The following is a 23,341-nucleotide window of genomic DNA, read 5'->3' as shown; positions in this document are numbered from 1 at the left end:
TCCTAAAGGGAGGGGAGATTTCCTCCTTACAGGTTTTTTTACAATAAATACGTGGAGGTTAAAGTATGCATGTAATATATCTATCAGTATGTCTACAAACTTTAATAGGAATCCAACATACAGGGTAAATCACAAAGACAGCAGAGAAAACCCAAGCATCTGGACATCTGCAGAGGAGAAAGCCTTTGCTGAAGCTGAAGCTGGAATACAGGTAAATAGGAACAAAGCAAGGGAAGACAGACCTCAAATGCTTTCAAACATTTAGTCTCTCCCCCTATTTGTCGAGAACTCACGTAAAATGCATACAGAAATAGAAACATTTATAAAATGTTAATTGATTTGGATTTACATTTGATGTATTTTGATTATAAAAATTAAATACATTTTCATTTTTCAGAATAGTTTCCAAGCACACTAATAAAGTTTCTTAAAGATGTTACATACCTAGAAAGCATTTTGTTTAGATTCCTGCATGCTCAAATGTGTGCACACTGCTGTAAGTGTTTATTAGCCTAACAATTGCTTTTTACTAAATTTATTTTCAATTTATTTAAAATTTATTTAAAAAATAAAGCAAAGCACACCTTTGATTTTAGCCAGTGTTAGTAATTATGTTTGCCTCCCACGCAAATATTATTTCATAATGGTAATATCTTTTGCCATGCAATACTTCCTAAAGTTAGAATAGCTCTTGTTAGAGGTATCTTCACGCTGTCTAATAGGGTTAACTACCTGTTTGTTACTGATACAAGTGCAGATGGGCAGAAATAACCACTGGAAGCATGTTCAAAACTTCGAGGGGTACTGTCGATTTTGTAACAATATCCACCATGTCTTTCCCATCCCTTAAAAGAAATGAACATTATTTTATAGATTATTAACTACTATATAGTTGTTAAAAACTTGATCCCCTTTTGTACTTTCTGTCTGATCATCACGGATGTCCCTATAGCCCTTTTCCTTTCCACCATGGTTCAAGAGTAGTTACCCTCAAGGTCACTGAAAAAGTGGGTAAATTTAACAGAAGTTTCAAGTTTAAATCCTCAAATTGTGCAAAACATGGCTTCACACACACACACACGATAACATCTGTAACGGGTATGACAAAAATGTGGGCAACAGCTAAGGCGCTCTCTCACATACTACTTTTGTTTTAATTTTATACTTTGAATATTGCTTTACTGACTAGATTTTGGGGAGGTATGCCAGGCCCCTCAGACAGCCATCTCTTTGGCATGAAGCGTGTAGTAGCACTTGCTGGTTTCCACCTGTGGTAACTCATTGCTGATACCTAATACCTGAAGTGCAAGGTAAACACCGCCATGTCAGATTCAGTTAAGTTGTTATAAAAAGGATTACAGCTGCCCTTTGTCTTCAACTGTAAACAGAGATATTTCTTCCAGAAATTGCTGGCCTTCCATACAGCAATGCACTCTAGTTATTTACCTTTTCTCAGCTCCATTTCTCATTTTCAAATAGAACTTGCAAATAAAATAAAATAAACCAAAATAAAATAAAATAAAATTTAAATTAACAATCATCCTACTCTAATAATACAGAATTAAAATGACACATTTTCATGGTTTATCAGATAAGCCAGAACACTGAGTCAGTGGACAGCCTGCCTTACTTCTTATTATTAATCTTTTATTTCTTATTATTCATCTCTGGGCATCCAGAAAATGCCACCAGGACTGGTGTGAATTCTGCCTGTGTGAGTTCACGCAGCGTACCGGCCTGGTCATCCTGCATGAGTGTTTTAAATAATCAAGAGAATTAAGAGACAACAAACCATCTCTGTCTAAACTTGAAGCCGCACACAGACAGGAGAATCAGCCCATCTCGCTTTGCCTCTTCCATGAGGGAGGCGCTGCTTGCAGGGCAGCTCACAAAGCAGCACAACAGGGAGCAAGCACAGCACCCAGGCGGGCACCATCAAACACTGCTTGATGGTGACGTTAACAGCAAAAGGAGAAAAAAGGGGAAACGGATAAGCTCTTTTTCTGCTATCCATCCTCGGGTACAATAAAATGCACAAGAAGCTGCCGCAGACTTATTCAGGACAGCAATCAAACATTATGCACAACCTTCAGCCCTGCTGAATCTCAGGAGGCAAATTTCAGCTTCTAGTTCGGCATGTGTTTGCTGTCAGGGTAGCTGACAGCTCTGCTGCCTTTTACTATCATCCCCCTTCAGTGCCTGGAAGACGGCTGGGCACAGACCCATTGTATGGCTCGAAAGCAGAGAAGCAGAACAAGCTGTAGTATCAATTTCTGTGGTTTCACCTGAAAATGCCATGTACGCATTGCTCAGACGCTGGCTTTGCAAACAAAAATAAACTGGGTTGAGGCTCTTCCCTATCTCCCTACCAACGAGCCGGGACCTCCCCAAGGGAAGAACGTGCCGGCGGGTGCCCAGGGCTCTGCAGCGGCCGGGGACCCAGTGGGCTCTCGGCAGTCCCACGGGGGACACAGCAACGCCGCTTTCACTTTGACGTGCACTTAAACGCAGGGAACAGGGGCTGGAAGAGGGCTAACTATTGACCAAAAAACCCTCCACGGGGATGCGGGTAAGAAATAGCAAACGTCTAGTTTCCTTCAGCTGCAGGTCTTGAGTGATAAATGCACTGGTTCGAATGAAGCAAACACAATCATCCTGACCTCTCGGAAATCTTAATCTGGAGCAAATAGCACTGCATAACCTTCCTCTTAAAGCTTTCTTGGTGCCTAAAGACTGGAGTGAAGTAATTTGATGCTAATCTTTACTTTAAGAAAAAAATAACAAAATTGTGGAGTAACTGAAGGCCAGTAAGCTTGCATTGGGGGCAAACACAGATTGAGACATTCCAAACTTAAAAGGCTGCACAACTGGTGAATAAAATGGCAGATGGCATTCTGTATGGATAAATATGAAGTGATGCACATGGGGACCTCCCCTGCACTCCCCAATCGTTTCATGTATGAAGTGAGGACAGCTACCTCACTCTCTCTGTGCGGGAATGAGATTTGGGGGTTATGATAGTTAAGATCCATGAAACATCAGCTTAGTCAAAAAGTCAAATTGAACCTTAAGAATTGTGAGGAGAGAAAGAACGGAGAAGGTTACTCTGTCCTTTTAAATGCACTTTTTGCCCTTTTTTTGAGTTCTGACCTCCAATCTCAGAAAAGACTATTAGAAAAGAAGGGCATCAAGGACGATGAAATGTATGGAGCTGCTTCCACATAAGCAGTAACTGGGGAGGCTGGGACTCTTCAGCCTGGAAAAAGCAGATGCCTTAGGGAGGGTATGACACAGGTCTACAAAATGGTGAGAGCCATGAAGGTGGGCGACTACTTCAGTACAAGACCTTGAGGACAACAAACTAAGCTAGCAAGAGGAAGGTTCAACATGGAAAGCAGGTGGCATTTTTTCACTCAAAGGGTAGTAGATTTATAGATGTTCTCACTAAGTAATGTTGTGAATGCAAAGAGTTCACGTGAGTTCAAGGGGAAACCAGACAAGCGCTTGGAGGGGATAGCCAGTGTGGGCTGTTAGATACACAACTCTTAAAAGGCTCAGGAAATCCTCTGAATGGTTGGGGGTCAAGGGAAAACCAGAGGAAGCATTATCTGTATTTGCCCTGTCCTGTTCTTCCCCAAACATCACTTGCAGCCACCTGCGGGAGGCAGAACATGAGGCCGGATGGACCCTTATTCTGAGCAGCTGCCCTTCTGCTCTTTACGAGGTTTTGCAGCCTTAATAGCAGTTCTCTTCTGAAAAGTACAATTCTCTCCTGTTACAACAGTCATAAAGACAGATGCTCAATTTAGTACTACACTGTTATCTTTTGATGCACTAACTAAAGTGTAGAGGACCAGAGAAAGTCACCAGTACAAATACAGTCAGTTCTGCACACAGAAACCTCCAACTCGATTATCAAGGAGCTGACAGCTCCACAAGCTGTTTCAAAAGCTGGTTGAAAGAAAATGCTTAAAACTGTTATTTCAGTGTTGGGGAAAACTGCCCAGAGAATCTGACCTTTGCAATAAAATACTTATTCTCAGTAATAGCCTGCTGACTAGGAAAAAAAGAATAGTTGACCTGCTAAAGGAAAAAAGTGCTTAGCACTTTTTATGTCTTAGGATGACAGAAGTGTAGAAAAAAAGAGCTTAGGTTTCTGGTAACTTGATATGGACATACTGTAAAAACTGCAATCAGCAGAACCACAGAAAATGTTAAAGGCTAGTTCATATGATGCATAAGTTGTAAAACCAACATGAGATGAAAGCTCAGTAATAACACATAAGACTATAAAGCTTTAGAAAAGCAAACAACTGTGCCTGAGGCCAAAGCTCCCTGAGAATCTACTAGCAATCCAACATGAATGACAGTACGAGGTTAACGAAGCAAAAGATCAAATGTGAGAAATACCAACAGATATTCTGTACGTTTAAGGTAAGTCAGCAACAGAAAAATGGGGGGAAAAAAAAGGTAAATCTGGATGACATAAAGACTTAGTCCTGGAAAATCAGGCCTGTAACTAGCAACAACATATACACTGAGTGTTAAAAGAAAGTGAGGTGTCAAGACAAAATGTCTGAAATCAAATGTAGCTTTGAGTAAGCTTCGTACTGACTTCTTTTGATTAAATGAATGTAACTTTTTTTCACACTGGAAAGAAAAGGGTCTGTCAAAACCAAGAGACGATAACAGGGTTCAGCATATGTCTTTACAGGGTGTGAAACATCAACATGCAGAAATTTATCCTAAGTAGCAAGTTTGCCCGAACAGACCAAACTACCTATGACCAGTGACTCAATCTCTTGAGCCTCGATCCTGTGAGGTACCAGGAGGTGACATGCTGTCAAGCTCCTGACTACAGCTGTAAGTCTTGATGCTCTGCACATTTTTCACATGGTCAGGACTGTGACAAACCTTTCTTACACAAATAACACACAGAATTCTTGAGTGATGAAATACATTGGTCCAAATGAAATGAATGCCGTTACCCTAAACTTTTGGAAATGTTAAGCTGGAACTTCTGCCTCCATAACAGTATGACCAGAATGCTGGGTCTGACCACTGTACGTCTGGGGAAAGACGGCATCTAACTCCAAAGAGTTCAGCTTCAACCGTCTTGTAATTCAACTGAACTTGTTGTGTTTCTTGACTTCTCAAGAAAAAGGGCAGGAAATTAAAAGAAGTAAGACAATGAGCTGAAGAGTAAAGCAAGTTCGAGAAGAGAGACTTTTGTCAGTCGAGGAAGAGGTTCACAAAACTTCCCAGGAGTTTTGAATAAAACACAAAGTCTACAAGTTTGCTCTTTTCACACTGTGAAAAGGACCTGACGGCAAATAAACCCATACTTTAACACGTTACCTTTTACTACCAGAATGCAGAGCCTAAAAGCCTGAAAACCTGTTGCAATGTCCTATTTAGATAGCTGTGCTCCTTCCCATTTGTGTGTGAAAGCAAAAGGAATGCTAATGTACGAGTGGAAGAGTTCACTCTCTGTGTCAATGAAACTGATTGTTTTTCACCCTGACATTCCATTTCAATGTATGAAAACCATGTGTGGGATGAGGCATCATATAACAGCCATTATTTGCACAGATGGTGGACAAAAGGGTTTTCACTTTTGATCTAGAAAGAAATAGGAATGTGGGTCACAACCACTGACAACACAACAAGCCATGAAAGGCATCTTGGGAAAGCTTTTAATCTTACATTAAAATTTAGTTTATATAGTTTTAAGGCAAACATTGAGATTTTTCCTAACAAAACATGCATGTCTTTATTAAAAAGAAAAATTAAAATTATGTATTTACATCCATATGTTCCGTAGCTACATTTAGAGGTTTCCTATATAATTCTATTTTATTAGTAAGTCTCTAAAAACAAACAAAAACCACAAACCCCCTTACCTCTGGACAACTTGATTCCAGTTCAGGAGAGACATTATTAAATTCCCCTGCTTTTTTGCAAATGTAGAAAGATCTGTCTTCACATTTTTTAACCTTCCAATGTCCTTCCTAATGGAAAAAAAGAAGTATATTCTGTACATACTTATATTCTCATGCATTTCTATACACACATTAGATTACAGTCCCCCCTCCTGGTTTAACTTTTCAGTAAAACCAAGTAATTTTTCTCACTCTATTCATTTATTTATCCTTCATGGACCATTTATTTCTATCAACACTGTCAGCAGGACTTTTCAAATCAATCATACAAAAGGGTTTGTGTCTTTGAATCACTCTTTGGGATGTAATGTATCTTAATTGACTAACAACTATGGCCATGCCAGAGCACTTACTCTTCAGCATAGACAGGAACCTTCTGCCTATCTATTATAGTTCTTCATAAGATTAATCTTTATATTTGAACAGTCCTTACTCAAAATATTACAAAGTTTGTATGATACAATTTTCAGACATCTACACATACTGGACATGTACCAAAAATAATGTCCAAAGAATTTTATCTTGAACCTCCTTTTCCTTTGTATTTTACATTTTCATTTGTTTGTTTACACTTGCAAACTGAGTAAAATATGGTTTTGGGTATCTAAACCCCACAATTTCACCAAAGTCCTATTTTCTGCTTCCAGTGGGAACCCACTTTTCCAGGTCACTGTAATTGTCTTGGCTTTCCCATGAGTTAATGATTACCACCTGGACCCACTACTAGAGACAACAGAAACTCTTTTTTGATACAGTTTTCACACTTAGACAGAACATACTTTACAAAAAGAAAATGGATTATAGTGCTACTTACACAAGTCATGTATTACTGAATGTAAGTATTGTTAATTGTAAAAGTAAAGTAAATTTATAACCAAATTATGAAAAAATTGACAGTGCCATGAATACCAATAAGACAGAACACAGCGTTATTTGAACATCACTCCCAGTTTTACACCACCTGACTGATTTGGGGTCAATCTTACTGCTGTCAACTTCTATAATTTCCTGTAGATCTAGACTACTACCTGTTTTTGAAAGATGCTAGGTAAAATTTATAAATATTGACAGCAAGATAAAATAGTCACAGCTGACAGTTTTTCAAAACTGAATTTGAAGTTTTCAAGACCAGAACTGATGCATCATGAATTGATACATACACTTGGATTTTAAATTGTTTTGTTTTTATCAAAATACCTACTCATATTTGTTCTCTTCCATTTGGCAAGCTTTAAGTAGGTAACATTTTTTTATTGAACATAAGTTCAAAATCTATGATTAATTTTCTGTGCATCAGTGCTGCAAAATACATTGGTTTCTAAAGGCTACACTGCATTTATCACAACATGAATATATCAGGAATCAAAAACCAAAGTCATACTACAGCTCATGGTTTAAAAAAGTACACATAGTGAGAAAATAAATTATTATGAGCTAAAATAAAAGTGTCTGCCTAATTCTTTCAAAAAGAAAAGGAAACTTACAGATCCTTGTGCTGAAACACAGAGTTGTCCTGTTCTTTGAAAGGTGTTAGGTTCCTGGCTGTGCCAGTTAGAGAATTTTACTGGGGTGCTATCTGACCACTCAAAAACAATGGGGGTGTTATTACTGTATAACCCAATCCATGTTTCAGTTACATTTTCTGTAAAAGAATAAGTGAGTTCAGATTTTAATGGTGAAGAAATAACGCTTGTTGTTCCTGCAACATCAACACCACCGTTAAAAATTATTCATGGGATTTTCATAAGAATTACCTTCTTTCAGGAAAAAAAAAAGCTGTATAAACTTCAGGAAACCTTACTGATGAGATAATGTTCTACTGCCCTTGAAGACCAAACTGTTTCCAAAATAGATCAACATACACAATAATATGCTTTGAAATCCTGAAAAATACAGATCAAGAGCACATGCACTTTTTTGAAGTTCACTGGGCAGAAAGCCTGACATGGAAGAGAAAGATCTCTTCTTATAATCTTCCATGGCACGCTCAGCTTTAGGCTTCTCTGAGTGATGTTTGTAAGTTCCAGCATCAGCACGGTTGTAGCCACAGTGGCTGGCAAACATAGGAAAGGCAAAGTTTGCGGTTTGATGTAATGTCTTACTGGACCTGTCTTACTTGACCAGCTACTACAGCCAGAAAAAGCAGACAGGTTTTCAGGCATGTAAGCCCTCCTCCTGAGAAGAAGCCTGAAGCAGGTCTGAAATAGAAGCAGCAGACTTTGAAGCTGAATACAAGCTGAGAACAATTACATCTATCCATTACAGCATCTCTGCAAATTATGGTATTTGGTATCTGTGGAGAGAGTTAATAGAGGTGAAGAAGATGATACAGCGGTTAATCTCCTAAGAGAAAGACAGACAGGACAGCAGAGAGGATGGGTGGCAGAAGGGATGATAATGGGAGATGATCTCCAGTAAATCCAGCGTAACACACCATCCTGCAACCACAGCTGATGGGACAGAGTTGATAAAACACGTCACTGTGCCCCAGCTCTGGGAAGCTTAAACTCACGGCCAAACTGTGCAGCTCTGCCAGCACACTGGTGTCAGCTGCAGGCACAAAATATTCTTTTTGCTGCTGTTATGACAACAAAAGTCTTGGCATTGCTGCACCAAGGAGCTTTTGTTCATTAAGTTCCCTGTGTAATTATGCTACCTCTTAGGACAACGTGGACTAGTAGAACTCCTTTGATACACCCTGCTGCCATCAAAGGGGACTCTGTCAACATACTAGCAGCAGCAACAGCAACTTTGCAGCATGGACAAGGCCACCTTGAAAGCAAAAGATACTCTGAATGGTTACTTCTAAGCACAATTCTTGCATAAGGATGATGACTCAATATTTTGCAACAGTTTGCAAGGAACCAGCCAAGAACAGGAAAGAACAAAAGCTACTGTATTTACTGTGTCCTCACTGTGTTTACTTGTTGATTCATTTCTTTGTTTTAAGTATGGTTATTGGAGAAGGTGATGCTATACATTTTTAAGACTCCTAGAAGGAGCATGCACCATGCTTTCTTTTTTTGTAAACATCATTTGGGTATGCCATGCAATATACTGCTTAAGTGGCTAACAATGTTAAAGGGCTGCACAAAAGAGCATCACAAAACACTTCAAGAAACACTGCACACTTTAAAATAACTCCCAAAACTCACCACTTTCAAGCAAGTTAAGGAGCAGCTCTGCATCTGCCATGGAGGATATACTAATGAGCCCGCTGTTGTCACTTTGGCATGAGATAAAAGCATCGTTCCAGCTCTTCTCCTCTTTATGAAGTCTGTAGCAGTTGCGATTGTGTGGGTACCAGCCAGCATCACAACGAGTGGCATAATACTTCCATGTATCTTTTAATCAAGCATACAAAGTTTGTGTGTATTAGATAGAATTGCCAAGGTTATGCTATGTTTATAACACATTCAGAGCTATTTTTTTATCTTTAAATGCTGAAAACAGCGTCGTCCAAGATGACTTAAGGAGGCCAAAACACATGCTCTATGGAATGTCACATACCAAGCAAACTGAAATTTCTCCCACTTTATTTTATGATTCAACCATTTGGGCTGCTGGACTAGTGCAAACACATAAATGGATCTGTTTTTCAGTTTAAAACACATGGTAACTCCCTTACTACCTCTGAACCTGATTCAAAGCCAGCAAAACCTTTTTCAGATGTATTACCTACAAAAAGTTTGGGTAAATCCTTTCTCATTATCTGAAACAAGTAGGGAAACTTTCTTTCAAGTTATCAGGAAGAAGCTGAACCTTTGTAAGTTGTTCTTATCAAACCAAAAATTAACGTTCTAAACTCAATTCTGAGTTTAACTCTCCCACAGAATGGGAGTCTGAGGCATTCTATGTACTATATATCCTATACTCATTATATAAACACTTTAAAAAAATATATGTACAGGTCTTTTTTTGTATATCAAAAGTACAGCATGCCATAAAAGTAACTTCAAATTTTGAACTGCATTTATACAACTTTCTTCTCTGTGGGCCACTGGTTAATTCCATTCGAAGGTGAAAACCTACTTTTAAACTCAAAAGTGTGCTCTATTGTAATATAAAGAGAATGAGCATTTTGTAAGCCTCTGGTCATGTAAGGAACCAATTAAATGCTATTCATATTAAAATTATTTGTTAGTTTTAAGACTCTCAACATGTTTTCAAGGTCTGCATTTAAACAGAAAAAAGTGTTATTACATCAGTTAAAGTAATCTGTATTCAACTTGAACTAGCAAATCCATACATTTAGTCCAGCTAAGACTCTGTTCTGCTGACTTTATATACAAGTGACTTCCTCTTGTTCTCCTTCCACACCCACAAATAGGATACAGTAGCATTGAGAGACTTACCCAATGTTTCATGGTCTGTCTCATTTAAATATTTTTTGCATACAAAAGGCAATCCAGATTCACATAAATAACTTTGCCAGCCATACTTCAGTTTTGAATTAATCACTGCACAATGATTCTCTCTAAAACGGTTATCAGAGACATCTGCAAACACATTTTTGAGAAGCATAAAATTACAAAAAATCAGTTCTTACTTGTAAAATAGTGCTGTAGGGCTCTCTGCATCTTATTGAATGAAGGTGCAAACATCCCTGCACACCCAAACTTCTAGTACTATTACACCAATACTATGGACAGCTGAACATTGACCATGATTTATACATGTGTGGCAATCCTTCCTTGGCTGCTGCTATCAGATGGGAGGCTGAAATAAGCTCTAGTGTCTATCCGCCTCAAAAGGCGGACCTCAAAATGTAGCAAACCAAGTCACAAAGCTCATGCTAATGTGCTAATGTTAATTATAGCATGTTAATGTAAACAAATTGAAACTCCTTTCCTCATGAAACCGGCTAGAGCATAGCTTTCAAATGTGCAACTGGAATCTTAAAAACACCTTTAAAAGTAAATGACGAAAGGGCTAGATCATTAATGCTCTGAACAGATCATCTCAATTGATGCCAAGTCCCTAGAAGGGGCTTTTAGTTCATGAATATGAATAAATATTTCTACAAAAAAAGAGAGGTACACTTGTTCACTTGATTCACTTTTCAAACACAGCTGTAGGAACACCAGTCTTGTATCAAGCTGCAGTTACAGAGAGCATATAATTACACTGCTATAAGATATCCAAGAGGAACATCAAGTACTTGCTCTCCAGTTCACAAACACTAGCGGTGCTCCATCTGACCACTGCCAGCCAGCATCTTCCTCCAGGCGATTCAGGCCCATCCACAGCATCATGTCCCTGGCATTTAACTGCCCTGAAACAGAAAAAATAAATAAAGTAATACTTCACGCTTCCCCTATGTGTTAAAATATCTACAGGTATAGGTCCACTGTCCTGACTGGGTACAATAGGAATAAAACAAAACTTCAAATCAGTCTCCAGAAAGTTCAGGCTGTTTTTTCTCTCCTTAGAAAAAGTCTATTACTTTGTTAATCAACACAGAGATGAAAAGGAATAAATTCAGAAGTCTGTACCCTTCAAAAGCTATTCATCCTGCAAACCCTTCCTGTAGAAGTCATTGCTGACCTTAGAAATTAAATCTAGAACAAGCAGCTACATAAACACTAGCCTGTTTCAGCTTTCCGTAAACAAAAAAATGTTCAGTCCCTTTACAGCCTGCAGGCATATCAAAAAGCTAATGAAATAATTCTAAAAACTTCCTGTTAGCTTATATCCTGCAATTGAAAATCAGCAATAATGGGTAGCAATGGGCAAGAAACCCGAGGCAGCCTTTCATGTCACGGCTGTACCATCCTTTCCTCCGCTCGGTACCCTCAATGCACACTAAAATACCCACAAAAGCCATGCTGTCAGAAGGCTCTGCAAAATTTGTCTGAGATGCTTGCTGCATGGGGGAAAGCAAAAGGCTTATCAGAGAAGGAATACCATCTATTTATGAAAACAGAGTTGGCATTTTTCCCATACAGGACATTTACTTCAAGTCTAGAGAAATGCTCTCGTCCTTCACATTTGGTGAATTCAAGCTTGCAAAGAAAACTTAACAGGAGAAAGGGACACCAGGGCACATTGCAGAGAAGGCAAATATTTGTATAATTCTCCAAAGAAAACAAACATACTCCATAACCACAGCTGCAAGAATGAATGGGAGTCTCTGTGGGGAGGGAGAATTAAGACAATTACACCTTCACATAACACATACCACCACCTCTGTACTCGGGTTATTAAGGTGGTAACTTACCTTCACCCTCGCTTTTTCAAACAGCTCTACTGAAGCGTGTTATCTGACGAAGCCTCGCAAGCAGTAATGGGAGAGGTATCACACAGAGTATCAAGCTCTAAAGTTTACCCCTTTTTCATGGCTAAAGAAGAAATCGAACTACAGGTTTCCTACAAGGTCCCCAGAGAAATGTCTACTCACTGCTTAAGTTACTTATGTAGTTCTGCTCTTCAGGGTCGGTGACACTCAGCAGGTCTCCTCCTTGCAGCTGACAGGCAGCCCGTGCCTCACGCCAGGTCAGCACAGACGCAAGGTTGAACTGGTAGCAAAGGTGCGTATCGGGGTTCTTCTTCCAAAAAACGTCACAGCCGCTCTCTGCTCAGAAACAGACTCATCACCAACAGCCCAAGACTACAAACTAATCAGAAATATAACACCTATAACAATTTAATTAATTAATGACAGTAGCATCCCAACGGAAACACGATTATGAACTCCTTTCATGTTCCTTTGTTAAAGAACATACAGAAATATGACAGTAACGGAATAAAATGCTGCTCTGTATTTCATACAGTTCATAAAATACTCAGGAGCTGGTCTGCAGCTGGTGGTGATTTTCACAGCTCTCACAAAGCGAACAGTTTTAATGTATACCAGCTGATTGTGTGTTCCTAAAGCTGAATGTTGAAATATTCAAACTATGAACACCTCACCCAACTTGTGGAGGAGCAGTCACTGGATCTCTTTCTATCTTGTACTCAAGAGAACAAACTTACTATAATTACAAGGTATAAGCAAGGCTGAAAATACCATCTATTACAATGGTTGCCCAGAAATCCCCATTACAAAGACACACTTACAGCTGGTTTTAAGATGCTTTGGAACAGAGATCTGAAATGCAGCTTGAGCAGGGAGGGCTTTTCCAAACCACTTCTGCTGACAGAAGAAGCTATTTCGCTTATTTACACAAGAAGCTGGAATATTCATGAAGATTATACACCCAAAATCCTCCTGATTGCAAGTATTTTTAAAGATATTGCTTCTGAGCGTTTTAGGCCCAAGATGTGTCCAAGTAGTGCACAGAAAAAAAAGGAACGTGGGAGATATAATGCAGTCAAAAGCAGAATGTGACTTTGCAAGAGCAACCTTTACTTTACATGCTTCAGAGAAGCTCCCTCTCTATCACCGGGACAAAGGAGAGAGAAGTTTAGCTGCAGGGTACGGTGAATCGGCTGGGCAGAATAACATTCTTTCACTCACCCCTTGTAGTTTTGCTTTTGGGATGAGGACTTGGGTCTCCAAAGGCCAAACATGATAAATTATAATAAAATTCGCTAAAGTCTTCTTTTGCATTTTCTAAAGAGACATTCCCCTCTAACAGAAGGGAAGTAATGCAAAATGAAGTGTGTCCTAGAATTACTAATAAAGAACAAGGATACTCTTGGGGGGAGAGAGAAGACAAGCAACATCTTACCAGCATTTGGGCAAAACCCCCATTTTTCATCTTGTTCATAGTGAGTTGTCGTGGCACACCAGTCAAATTCCTTTCCATCTCTGGTACACTCATAATACCACTTGTTGTTATATTTAAATGGAAAAATGCATGGGAAACCAAAAGAATTTCCCAGCAAGGTGTATGTTTCTGGAATAAACAAAATGCAGAGATTAAAAGAATGCAGACCACAGAAATTTTTTCACCCCCATATTTCATTATTCCCATTTTTAGCAGCAATGATAAAAATAAAATGTCTAAAGTTATTTTCCAATTTTAATTTTTAATTGATAACACTGCATTACAAGTATGAGCAGCATAACTTCAGCGAACAGAATTTGGAAATATTAGTTTATGAAATTTGTCACCATGAAATAAGGCACATCCTCATAACTTCCTACAATTGAAAAAAACCAAACCAAAACCTGAACAATTAACGTACAAAATCTGCACTTACATTTCAGAACAACTACATAAAGCATTAGTTAGCAGAATCAGCACACGCTTGGATGCAAACTACTTATTTTTTCTTAGTCTATGACAGATGAACAATTTAGCATTATTGCCCCTGCTCCTCTCACTCTTTATAAAGTGGATTTCTAATGTTTTTTCCATTCTCTTTGTCATTCTATGGGAAAGGAAATGTGAAAGACAAAGAAATATTAAATAAAGGTTCAAAAATAAGTTTTTACACCATGGGGAATCATAATCTAGCTAAAGAACTGATGTTACATACAACTGTTGTCATAACCAATTAATGCCTTATAAAGTATTTAAAATATTTTCCTATTGTACTTTGAGCACTAAAATATTGAGAGAATCCAATGCAACTGAAAGCTGTAAAAAGTTTACCTCAATGAGTGTCTCCTTAACCTCAGAGCTTCTACAAAATGTCAAAGAACCACAATCACACTTAGAACGAAATTGTTTGTCAAAGATCCCATGTTGATAGTCTAAAGATCAAAGTCCTTCAACTACAGAATCAGTATATACTACCCAGGTTCCTAGAGGTTTCCAGACTTAATGGCTGGCTGCACACATATAAAGAAGCAGTTTACACATTGTAAATCCCCTTTGAAACCTTCTGATATGAACAGATGATACAAAGAACATTGGTAAAAAAAAAAAAAAAAATAATAAAAATCAGGATTGCTTCTCTGTCTGCCCGCTACCATGCTGCTAGCTACAGAGGTGCAAGGGATTACCTCAGTTCTGGCAAGAAATCAAATTCAACAGCTATAGACCTCTTACCACAGTCAAATACATTCTTTCTTTGAAGGTAGAGATGCTCCCCCAAAGGAGTGGACTAACAGGCTGGCTAGCATTTGCATGTGCATAAGCTAAGGTAGAAGAAGGAAAATAGAAATTGGAGGTGAAAGAGACTTTGCCAATGCAATTAATTCCTTTGGTCCTGAAACTGGGCTAGAAGCGCCTGCCTAAGGCTGACCATCTTCTCCCAGATGTTGCAGTACTAGGGCTAAACCAGGTCTACTTTCATCTCGCTATGTGTACATAACAAATGTGTAAGACTTTTTGTGGATTTAAATATTTTCTGTCTGGTCTTAATGATAAACTCCACTAGGTTTTAAAGAAGAGGTTGGATGCTATAGTGCTTTCCCAGTTATCACAGGTCCCAAAGGAAGAACTTTGATGAGAGCAGAGGCCAAGCCCAGCTACAGAGGAAACCACTGAGGCCAGATCTGCACCCAGTTCAAACAGGGAGAATCAACAGCTCCAATCTGAGACACACTGTGCAAACTTTAAGTCTTTCCTTCTACAGAAATGCCGAGGAAGGGGTCAAAGTACGGTCTGTCTGTTGCAGTTAGTAGTAAATGGGTTTATCTTAGTCCTTATACCTGGAAAACTGTTCAGGTCTGCAGACCTGTATCTTGATATACATTCCTACGCCTTCGCTAGCTGTACAGCAGGATTAATCAAAAGCCTGATCTCTGCTCCCAAGTTTGGCACGTTCAGAGTCCAGGTGCTGAACGTTGCAAACATTCAGTTCATGCACACTGTGATCACAGACTGATTTTCAGTGACGGGAATTCCAAATCCTTCGTTATCTCTCTTTGGGTTTATCTGATAATGAAAGCTGCAGACAGGCAATGGCAAATCTTTAGTTCCCCTGTTTTATTTTATAGAGGATTTGAAATGAGCATTTCCTGGTTTGCAAGGATACTGGTGCTTTTTTGGGTCGATACAATGGATAACAAAAAAAATCAATTGTGTGGTATGCTCACCTCAACCACTGCATATAAACCACCAGAATTTGCGTCCCAAAACACAATAGCAGCTGAAAGGCATCATAAGCAGCTGACTTTGCTTCGAAAGAACTTTTGAAAACTTTTCCCATCTACATTTCTATGAGAACATATTATTTTTACCTTGAAATGGGTGTTCACAAAGGTCTTCATCATAGGACATGTACTGTTTCCACTGGTCAGTAGATTTTTTTTTGGCCACAATACGATTGCTGTTTTCAACGGCCAATCTGTACTCTGATACACCAACTAATACTTTTCCATCACAATTCCACCATAACGAGTATTGAGTTGAATCACATTCAAGCATACTTAACGGCTGTTCTGGTCTACTGATGTTCAGTCCTAGACAGGTACTTCTGCCTATGTTGAAAAGACGGCGATTGGATACCCATTTCCATAACATGTCTTTTGAGAGTTGACTGCAGTCTTCCAGAACAAGGCCAACTGTGTCCACTTTCATGCACAAGTTAGAGTCTTCACTTTGGATAATAAATATGCCTTTATCTGTAGGGGGAAAAAAAAAAGTTTTAGTCTGTAGAATACTGCAACTGACCCAATAGTATCAAAAGACAGATGTTTTAGTTGGAGCTATTTAGGAAGAAAACTTAAAATATCCATCAGAATAACTGGCACTTCAGAAAGTAAGAGTACCAGTCTAAATTTACTGCCAGCTGGGTTTTTAACACATAGACCACTTGCAAGATTACAAAAATAAGGCTAGGTAGTATTTCTCAAGTTGGATAGCTGAAAAAAATGGGGTGCCCAAAAACATCAGTCATGTTCAAAGAAAAAAAAACCAGTGGTCACCAAGAAATACCCAGTAATGGAGTACAGTTTACGAGTTACATGAAGTCATACTGTATATTGTAAAATAATTCTCTGGGGAGGACTGGAGAGTGCAATTAAGGTAAAAGCTAAAAAGTGTAATGCTGACATTGCCATATTCTCTGCCATATTAATTCTTCACTCTCTGGAACTACAGAGGCAGAAAATAAAATAGTTTACATTGTAAATATGATACAGAAAGGGTAGGATTTATCTACACCATGAGAGCTGGTGGCCAAGGGTTAAAGTATGACTTCCCTATTGGATTCATACTGTTCAACCATACATGACTACCCTGGACCACAGCAGATGTTGTGGGGTTAGCCTGACATCCCGACTTTCTTGGAATCATGTAGAAATTCACTGAACTATGTGACATCACATTATAAGTATGTGAAAAAACATCAGCCGTTTAACGTCTTGGGAGCAAATGTTTAACTGCGCATATAGACTGAAAAAAATGAGGGCAGCTGAGGAACTGAAAATCAGCAAAATATAAACCTGTAACAGCTCAGCTATTTCATTCACTCTAAAATCCAGTGGTAATTAACCCACGGAGTTCCTCTTACATTATAGGTGAGATATTTATTTTATGCCTAAAGAGATTAGGCTTTGAAAACCCAAGCAGCACTTCCACTTTGCCTTGAAATTTTACAGTGATGATTTCTGCCACGTGTGCTTTCTAGCCGCTGTAATTCACTACACCTAACATCCTGAAGCAGCAACTATAATAAAAAAAAAAAAACACCTTTCAAACTGACATGGCCCACATCTAAAGAATGAGATGCAGAGGTCCACCCAGATACTGTGTCTGGGCTTAGTACATACAGTTTAGGTGTAGCTCTAGAAAAGAAAGATTTTTCAAGCAGCAGTGGGACAGTGCTGTGTAAGAGACAGACAGATCAGCTCGCCAATACAACATGCACAGAACAAGCAGAACAGAAAGGATATAAATTATGGACAGGTCTTTGGTTACAGATTCTGCACAGAGCACATCAAGCAGTCTGATTTACAGAGAGGACGGAGTCACGCTGCAGATGTACCACTGGTAACAGAGGCTGCTTTCCACATGGCTATAGACATCGATAGCTTGTGATGGTGTAGGAGCAGGCAAGCCCTTCTGACTAGCAGTAGACGAGAATCAGCCTGTTACATGTAATTGCATCTCCCAGGCACCTAGCAGCTGCCCTGTGTTAAGTCCTTACCTGTTTGGGGCAGGGCAAGGTTCCTTTAATCCATCCTGTCTCTACAGCTCTCAGGTGCCTGAGCTCACTGAAAAACCATCAGACAACACTCTGTGACACATACTCAGCTGGGCCCTTTGCTTTTGAGTTTTCTGTGAAGTTGTGCAGTTTGTGCTGCTTTCATCCTTCTTATCTAACCCAATCCTCCATGGGTGACACAGGCGTCTCTATCTACATGGCCAGAAAGGGTTTCTGCCTCTCAGGCTAGGGTATGTCTTTCCCACAACAGTCTTATCTTGGCTGACCAAGAAAATACACTGTTAATTTGCTAGATAAGTGGAAGCTGGGATGTTGTTAGCACCCATAAACACTGATTAATGAGGTTAATTCACCATGATACTGGGATTCACACTTTAATAAACTTCTTATGCAAACTCCTAATCTACCTCCACGTTGACAGCACACAGCAGCTCCCATCCAGTAGTTTTCTGGGGTTGAGGGGAGCAACACCACAACCCAAAGATGAAGGTTTCTCAACCTTTGAACGCCTTCATGTGTAAGGCTCTTAAGAGTTGCAATGACTGCTGAGAAAAGATAAGGGTCTTACACAGTCTACATAAATAACCCAGCTGGATGGTCTCTGTGAATAATAGCATCCTTTACTTTTTCATTCTGCAGCAACTTACGCCAAGAATGGCCAGACCGTAATTCTTGAGCCACACAGCCCCCTTCTGAATGTGGTTTCCGCTCCCCAACTACAAAATGCAATTGGCAAGAGAGCTGTGCTGGCCTGAGGACTGGCAGATAACTGCCAGTTCAAGGCAGAATTCAGACACAAGAGAGGTCAGGCTCAGTAACAGCTCCACGGGCCCCAGCTCAGCCCTCTCCTCAAGTGGGGCAATGAGACAACTGGAGCAAGGCCAAGCCTTGGGAATGTCTCTAGGGCTCCCCTCCTTTCAGCATGTGAAGCTACACCATCCATTTTACAGGTGCTCTCATTGCAGGGTTTTGTTACAAAGCTTCTGGGGTGGGGGAGGATTCTGTGCCCAAAATCCTGCAGATGAAGGGCTGCAAAGGGCTCTATAAACTTGCAAACCCCAGAGGACCAAGGAGAAAAGGAGATAGCCTATGCTTTAGGAACTGACACAGTGGGGGGAGGCCTTTGGAAACATCCTGCTTCTCCTACATCCAAGGTTCCTCCATACGAGGACAAGGTGAAAAAATCTCCCAGAAGTGAAGCCTCAAGCTGACGTGAAGCCACAGTTGAAGAGCTGATAGCTGACCAGCACCTCTGAGTTCCTGTTTACTTAGGTTCAACACGGCTAACAGTGAATAAATGGCTGTAACAAAAGCAGAACAAGATATCTTCATTTCCTTTCTCCTCACCTCCCATTTCCTTCCTTACCCCCCCCCCCCCCCCCCAAAAGCAGCGAGGATTGCTCATGTGGTAATAGAGAAAATAGCTGGAATTTATTGGAAAAGAGAGAGGAATCACCTATATGCCCGCCAAGGTGCAAGAAAGCAACGGGCAGCGGAATAATAAGAGAGGAGGATGAAAAGGGGCACAGGACAGAGCCAGCGGGGCAGGTTCGCAGGGGTTCAGTGCCTGCCCTCGGCCCCTCACGCCTCCAAAAGCCCTCACCCCTGTGCGGGGCAGGACGCTCACCCTGCCCAAACCCCCCTGGCCGGGGTCGGGCCGACCCCGGCAGGAGACTCGCCCCCGCCCTGACAGACACCTCCTGGCCGCCCGCAGCGCTCAGAGCCTGTGGGGCAGACCCCGAGGCGGGAGGCCCGCGGGCCTCCCCGCCGCTGCAAGCCCCGCACTGAGGGACGGCGCCGGGGCGAGAACGCCTCAGCCCGGCGCGGAGCGGAGCGGGGACGACGGCGCCCCACGACCCGCCGCGGGGCGCCCCCCCCCACCCCGGGGTGCGCCCCCCCATTCCCTCCCCTCCCCTCCCCGGGCCGCCCCCCGGAGGCGTCACTCACTCCGAAGGGAGGGCACCTCGTCGGGGCTGAGGGCGGCGGCCCCCCGCGCCGGGGCCGCGGCCGCCGAGCAGCAGGCAGCACGCCAGGAGCCGCAGCCGCACGCCCAGCATCGCCGCGGCACTGCGCCCACCCGCTCCCGGCTCCGCGGCACCGGCCCCGCCGAGCCCTGCCCCGGGGAGGGCAGAGGAGCGATCCCACCCCGGCGGCGCCCCGCGGCGGGGAGGAGGGGCGGCCCGGCCCGGGGCGGAGGGGGGCGGCGCGGCGAGGCCCGCGGGCTCCCTCCCCGCGGCGGCGGGAGGCGGGAGGGGCGCAGGGCTGGGGGCGGCAGCCAGCCCGGAGCCGCCCGCCGAGCCGTTCGCCCCCGGGAGGGGGGGGGGGGGGCGCCGCCGGGGAGCGCTCGGCCGGGCGTGGAAACGCCGCCCGCCCGCGTCGGGGTTGTGGGTTGAAGCGGACAGACAGCTCTGTACGACTCCTACTTTCCGTCTGAAAAGACTGGCTGCACTCGAGGTGCTCTTGCCCTAAAACGAGCCAGCAAATGCACAGAGCATCCCCAGCTTTACACAGCCCGGTCAGAGACCTGGGTTTTTAGCTGGGTCAGCTTGTCAGCTCGAAGTCGTTTGACGTTTTGGCGTGCGGGAAAATAATGGCCTTCTCCCGTTTTGTTCGTCTCTGTCTTCAGTCGAATGTTTGCAGGAGCTGCCCCGCTTGAGTTTCAGTTTTGCGGGAGCTGCCCCACTTGGGTCGAGTTCCAGTTTTACAGAGTCTATGAATAGGGGAGGGAATGTTGAAAGCAGAACCTCCGGCTTAAAGATAGAGAAGTTTTACTGGAATCAGCAGGACAGTTCATTTTTAATCTGCGTAAGCATGTTTCTGCATTGTTCTTTATGCATAGCAGACAACTATATAAATATATATAAATGTATACATAGCTGTATAAAAATAAATGTACAGTGTTGGGGCATAACTGAACTGAGCAGAGCTCTGTTCCCCCTGTCCACCTCAATCATGATACAAGGATGGAAACAGAAACCTCTGGGCTTGGGGGGACCTTCTCGCCGGTAGTTTGGTAGAGGGAGGAATCAAAAAGCAAGTGAAGCTGAACACTTGGAAAGAAGCAGAAAACTGGAGGGGGTTTTCCCAGTTTAACAGATGATAAAAACGTCTGGCAGAGCACAAACAGCAGGAACATTGCTGAACAAGCTGTTCTAGAAGTGACCTGACTTTGCAAGACAGAAGGGTTGTCACTCTCAAGGAACGGTAGTGCACCTCTCCGGAAAGCTGCAGCTTTCAGGGAATTTCAGATTCTGAGAGAAAATGAGCCATTTATGAAAATCTGGCTGCTCAGAACTGTCTACATCGCTTCAGGAGTATTTGGCCACTGCTTTTGAGTACTGAGCTCCAGCAAAGGGCTCTCTTGCTTCAGAACTTGCTTCTGGGTCACACTGAGAGATCACGCTGTGTTTATGGTTCTGCATTGAAAAATAAAGGTGCCAGTGAGCAAAAATGAGGCTGCTCTGGGCTGTGGGAAGGGGCCCCACCTCAGGTGGATTTTTCTGCTCATTTTACTAAGATCAAAGTAATCATGTGCTGATTACAGATTCCTAATAATGAACATATCAACAGTGCTTTTGTAAACACTTTAGTAAATGCAAATTAGCAACTTATTAATTCTGAGTAGTTTTCCTTGCTTCTTTTTTTTCTTTGATATTCAGATCTTCGTCTTTGACTAAGCAGTTTTTTTACTGTCTTGAATCTATTCTGTTCTTACTAATGTGGTAAATCCTTTCTACTGCAGCTGCAGTTATGCTGGCCTGGGTATTTATACTACTTAAGTATAACAGTAAGACATCTTAGCTGGCATAGTGACTTGTAAAACCAACATGGTTGGCAACATTTTCTGAAGTTAACTTGATGACATAGTTTATATTATCCTGCACGTTAAATTGTATAACTCTCCAAATTTATTTATTTGTTTGTTTGTTTGAAGCTTTACCTGTCTTCCTTCAAGGATTTGCTGCAGTGATCTCGCTCCTTTATTGCATTTTCTGTCTGAAACCCACTTTTTGTAAATATTTTTCTCTTCATTTTTCTGTCGATGATCTGTTCTCTTTGTGTATACTTGGACCCACCTATGCACTTGTCTGAGCTGATCTGCTTTTGCTAGTAGGTACTCTACATAGATGTTCAATACCTTCCCCTGTCTTTGTTTAGACGTTAGCCCAGCCTTCTGTATGACACCTATACACAGATATAAACCCAGTGTGCATTCATGGCCCTCATCCATAAATACAAGCCCTCATCAAATTCACACTAATTTCATTTTCTCACAAACCCATTGCTTTTCCAAGGCACACGCAGATCCAGTGTGTCATGTGCTCAGCATCTTCTCATGCAGTCATTTCTGTTCATAATCTGATGTCTGAAGGCAGGTTTTTTGTGGTTTTTTTTCCTACCAGCCAGAATGGGAATACCAAACCAGAGAATAGCCAGGAAGAAAAAGCAGGACCAATATTGCTTGCATTCGCTGTGCCCAGCAAGCAACAATTCCATCTTTTTCAGAGGCACCATCCTAGATCCTGTTTAGCTCTGAAAAGTGACAGTTCCCAGGCACCTCGGGTCAACTCCCAAGTTTGTATTCATCTTCCCTTTCACTTAAAAGTTTTCCTGTTTACCCCAGACAGAGAACTACTCTCATTTATCAGCTCTGCCACTCCAGTTACACCTGCCTACAGGCTCTGCTTCCACCTTCGCTACCTCCTCTGTCATGTCCCATGCCCAGCAACACCCCTTTTCCTTCTGGCAACCCTGCCTGCGTGTTTCTGTTACACCACTCTCTCCTCCCATGCTCCCAGGCAATCACTGCGGCTGCCAGGCTCTGCAGCTTCAGACCCCATCAGCCCACATTGGGTCAGACGTTCCTACAGGACAGCTTATACTGGCCAGTTTCAGGTTAACTGAAATGCCTAGTTGCAAACTGCCAGTTTTATGTTCACTAGTCAGAATATGTTTTGGGGTTTTTTTTCTAAATGTGACTCTAAGTTTGGTTAGCTCTTCATAGCTTTAGGCTAGAAACTTCTTTTTCCAAAGTGAATAACTCCCTTCTAAGGGTGACGCCAAGAGCATTAATACAGCCTTATGCTTCTAAAACTCTGCTACACAGCTGCTGTTACTACATGGGCATGAAGTGGAGAGAGTAACTACCTGTGGGGCTGTTACTGTGCCTCCTGAGCCACCCCCTGGTGAATCCTCACCTTTCCAAGCCCTCCGTCCCGCCTCTCCCAGTAAATGCTCACTTGACACAAATCTAGAATACTTTGTTATAGTATAGATGCTTTAATATTGGGTAGAAATGTTCCTGTTACTATAAATCTAGCATGTCAGACTGGCTGTTGATTGGCAGTAGTATCAAATTCAATAGCAGACAGACATTCATATAATCCATCTGA

The 23,341-nt window shown here is 41.7% G+C and overlaps 1 protein-coding gene across 1 annotated transcript in view; it reads right to left on the bottom strand.

Annotated features, from left to right (window-relative positions):
* PLA2R1 (phospholipase A2 receptor 1) overlaps positions 1-20,005 on the bottom strand; it is a 52,900-nt gene extending 32,895 nt beyond the window's left edge. Inside the window, 11 exon segments of the mRNA XM_049791743.1 lie at positions 733-845; positions 5,904-6,011; positions 7,427-7,584; positions 9,098-9,286; positions 10,298-10,441; positions 11,104-11,217; positions 12,343-12,516; positions 13,616-13,783; positions 16,021-16,404; positions 19,896-19,959; positions 19,961-20,005. Coding sequence (XP_049647700.1) covers positions 733-845; positions 5,904-6,011; positions 7,427-7,584; positions 9,098-9,286; positions 10,298-10,441; positions 11,104-11,217; positions 12,343-12,516; positions 13,616-13,783; positions 16,021-16,404; positions 19,896-19,959; positions 19,961-20,005 — 1,661 coding nt within the window.
* Positions 20,006-23,341: the final 3,336 nt, after the last annotated feature.

The sequence above is a fragment of the Accipiter gentilis genome, chromosome 1 (genome assembly GCF_929443795.1).
Source record: "Accipiter gentilis chromosome 1, bAccGen1.1, whole genome shotgun sequence".
Lineage (NCBI taxonomy): Eukaryota > Metazoa > Chordata > Aves > Accipitriformes > Accipitridae > Astur > Astur gentilis.
Note: the sequence above shows the minus strand (reverse complement) of the source record. Positions and strands in the feature narration are given on the sequence as shown.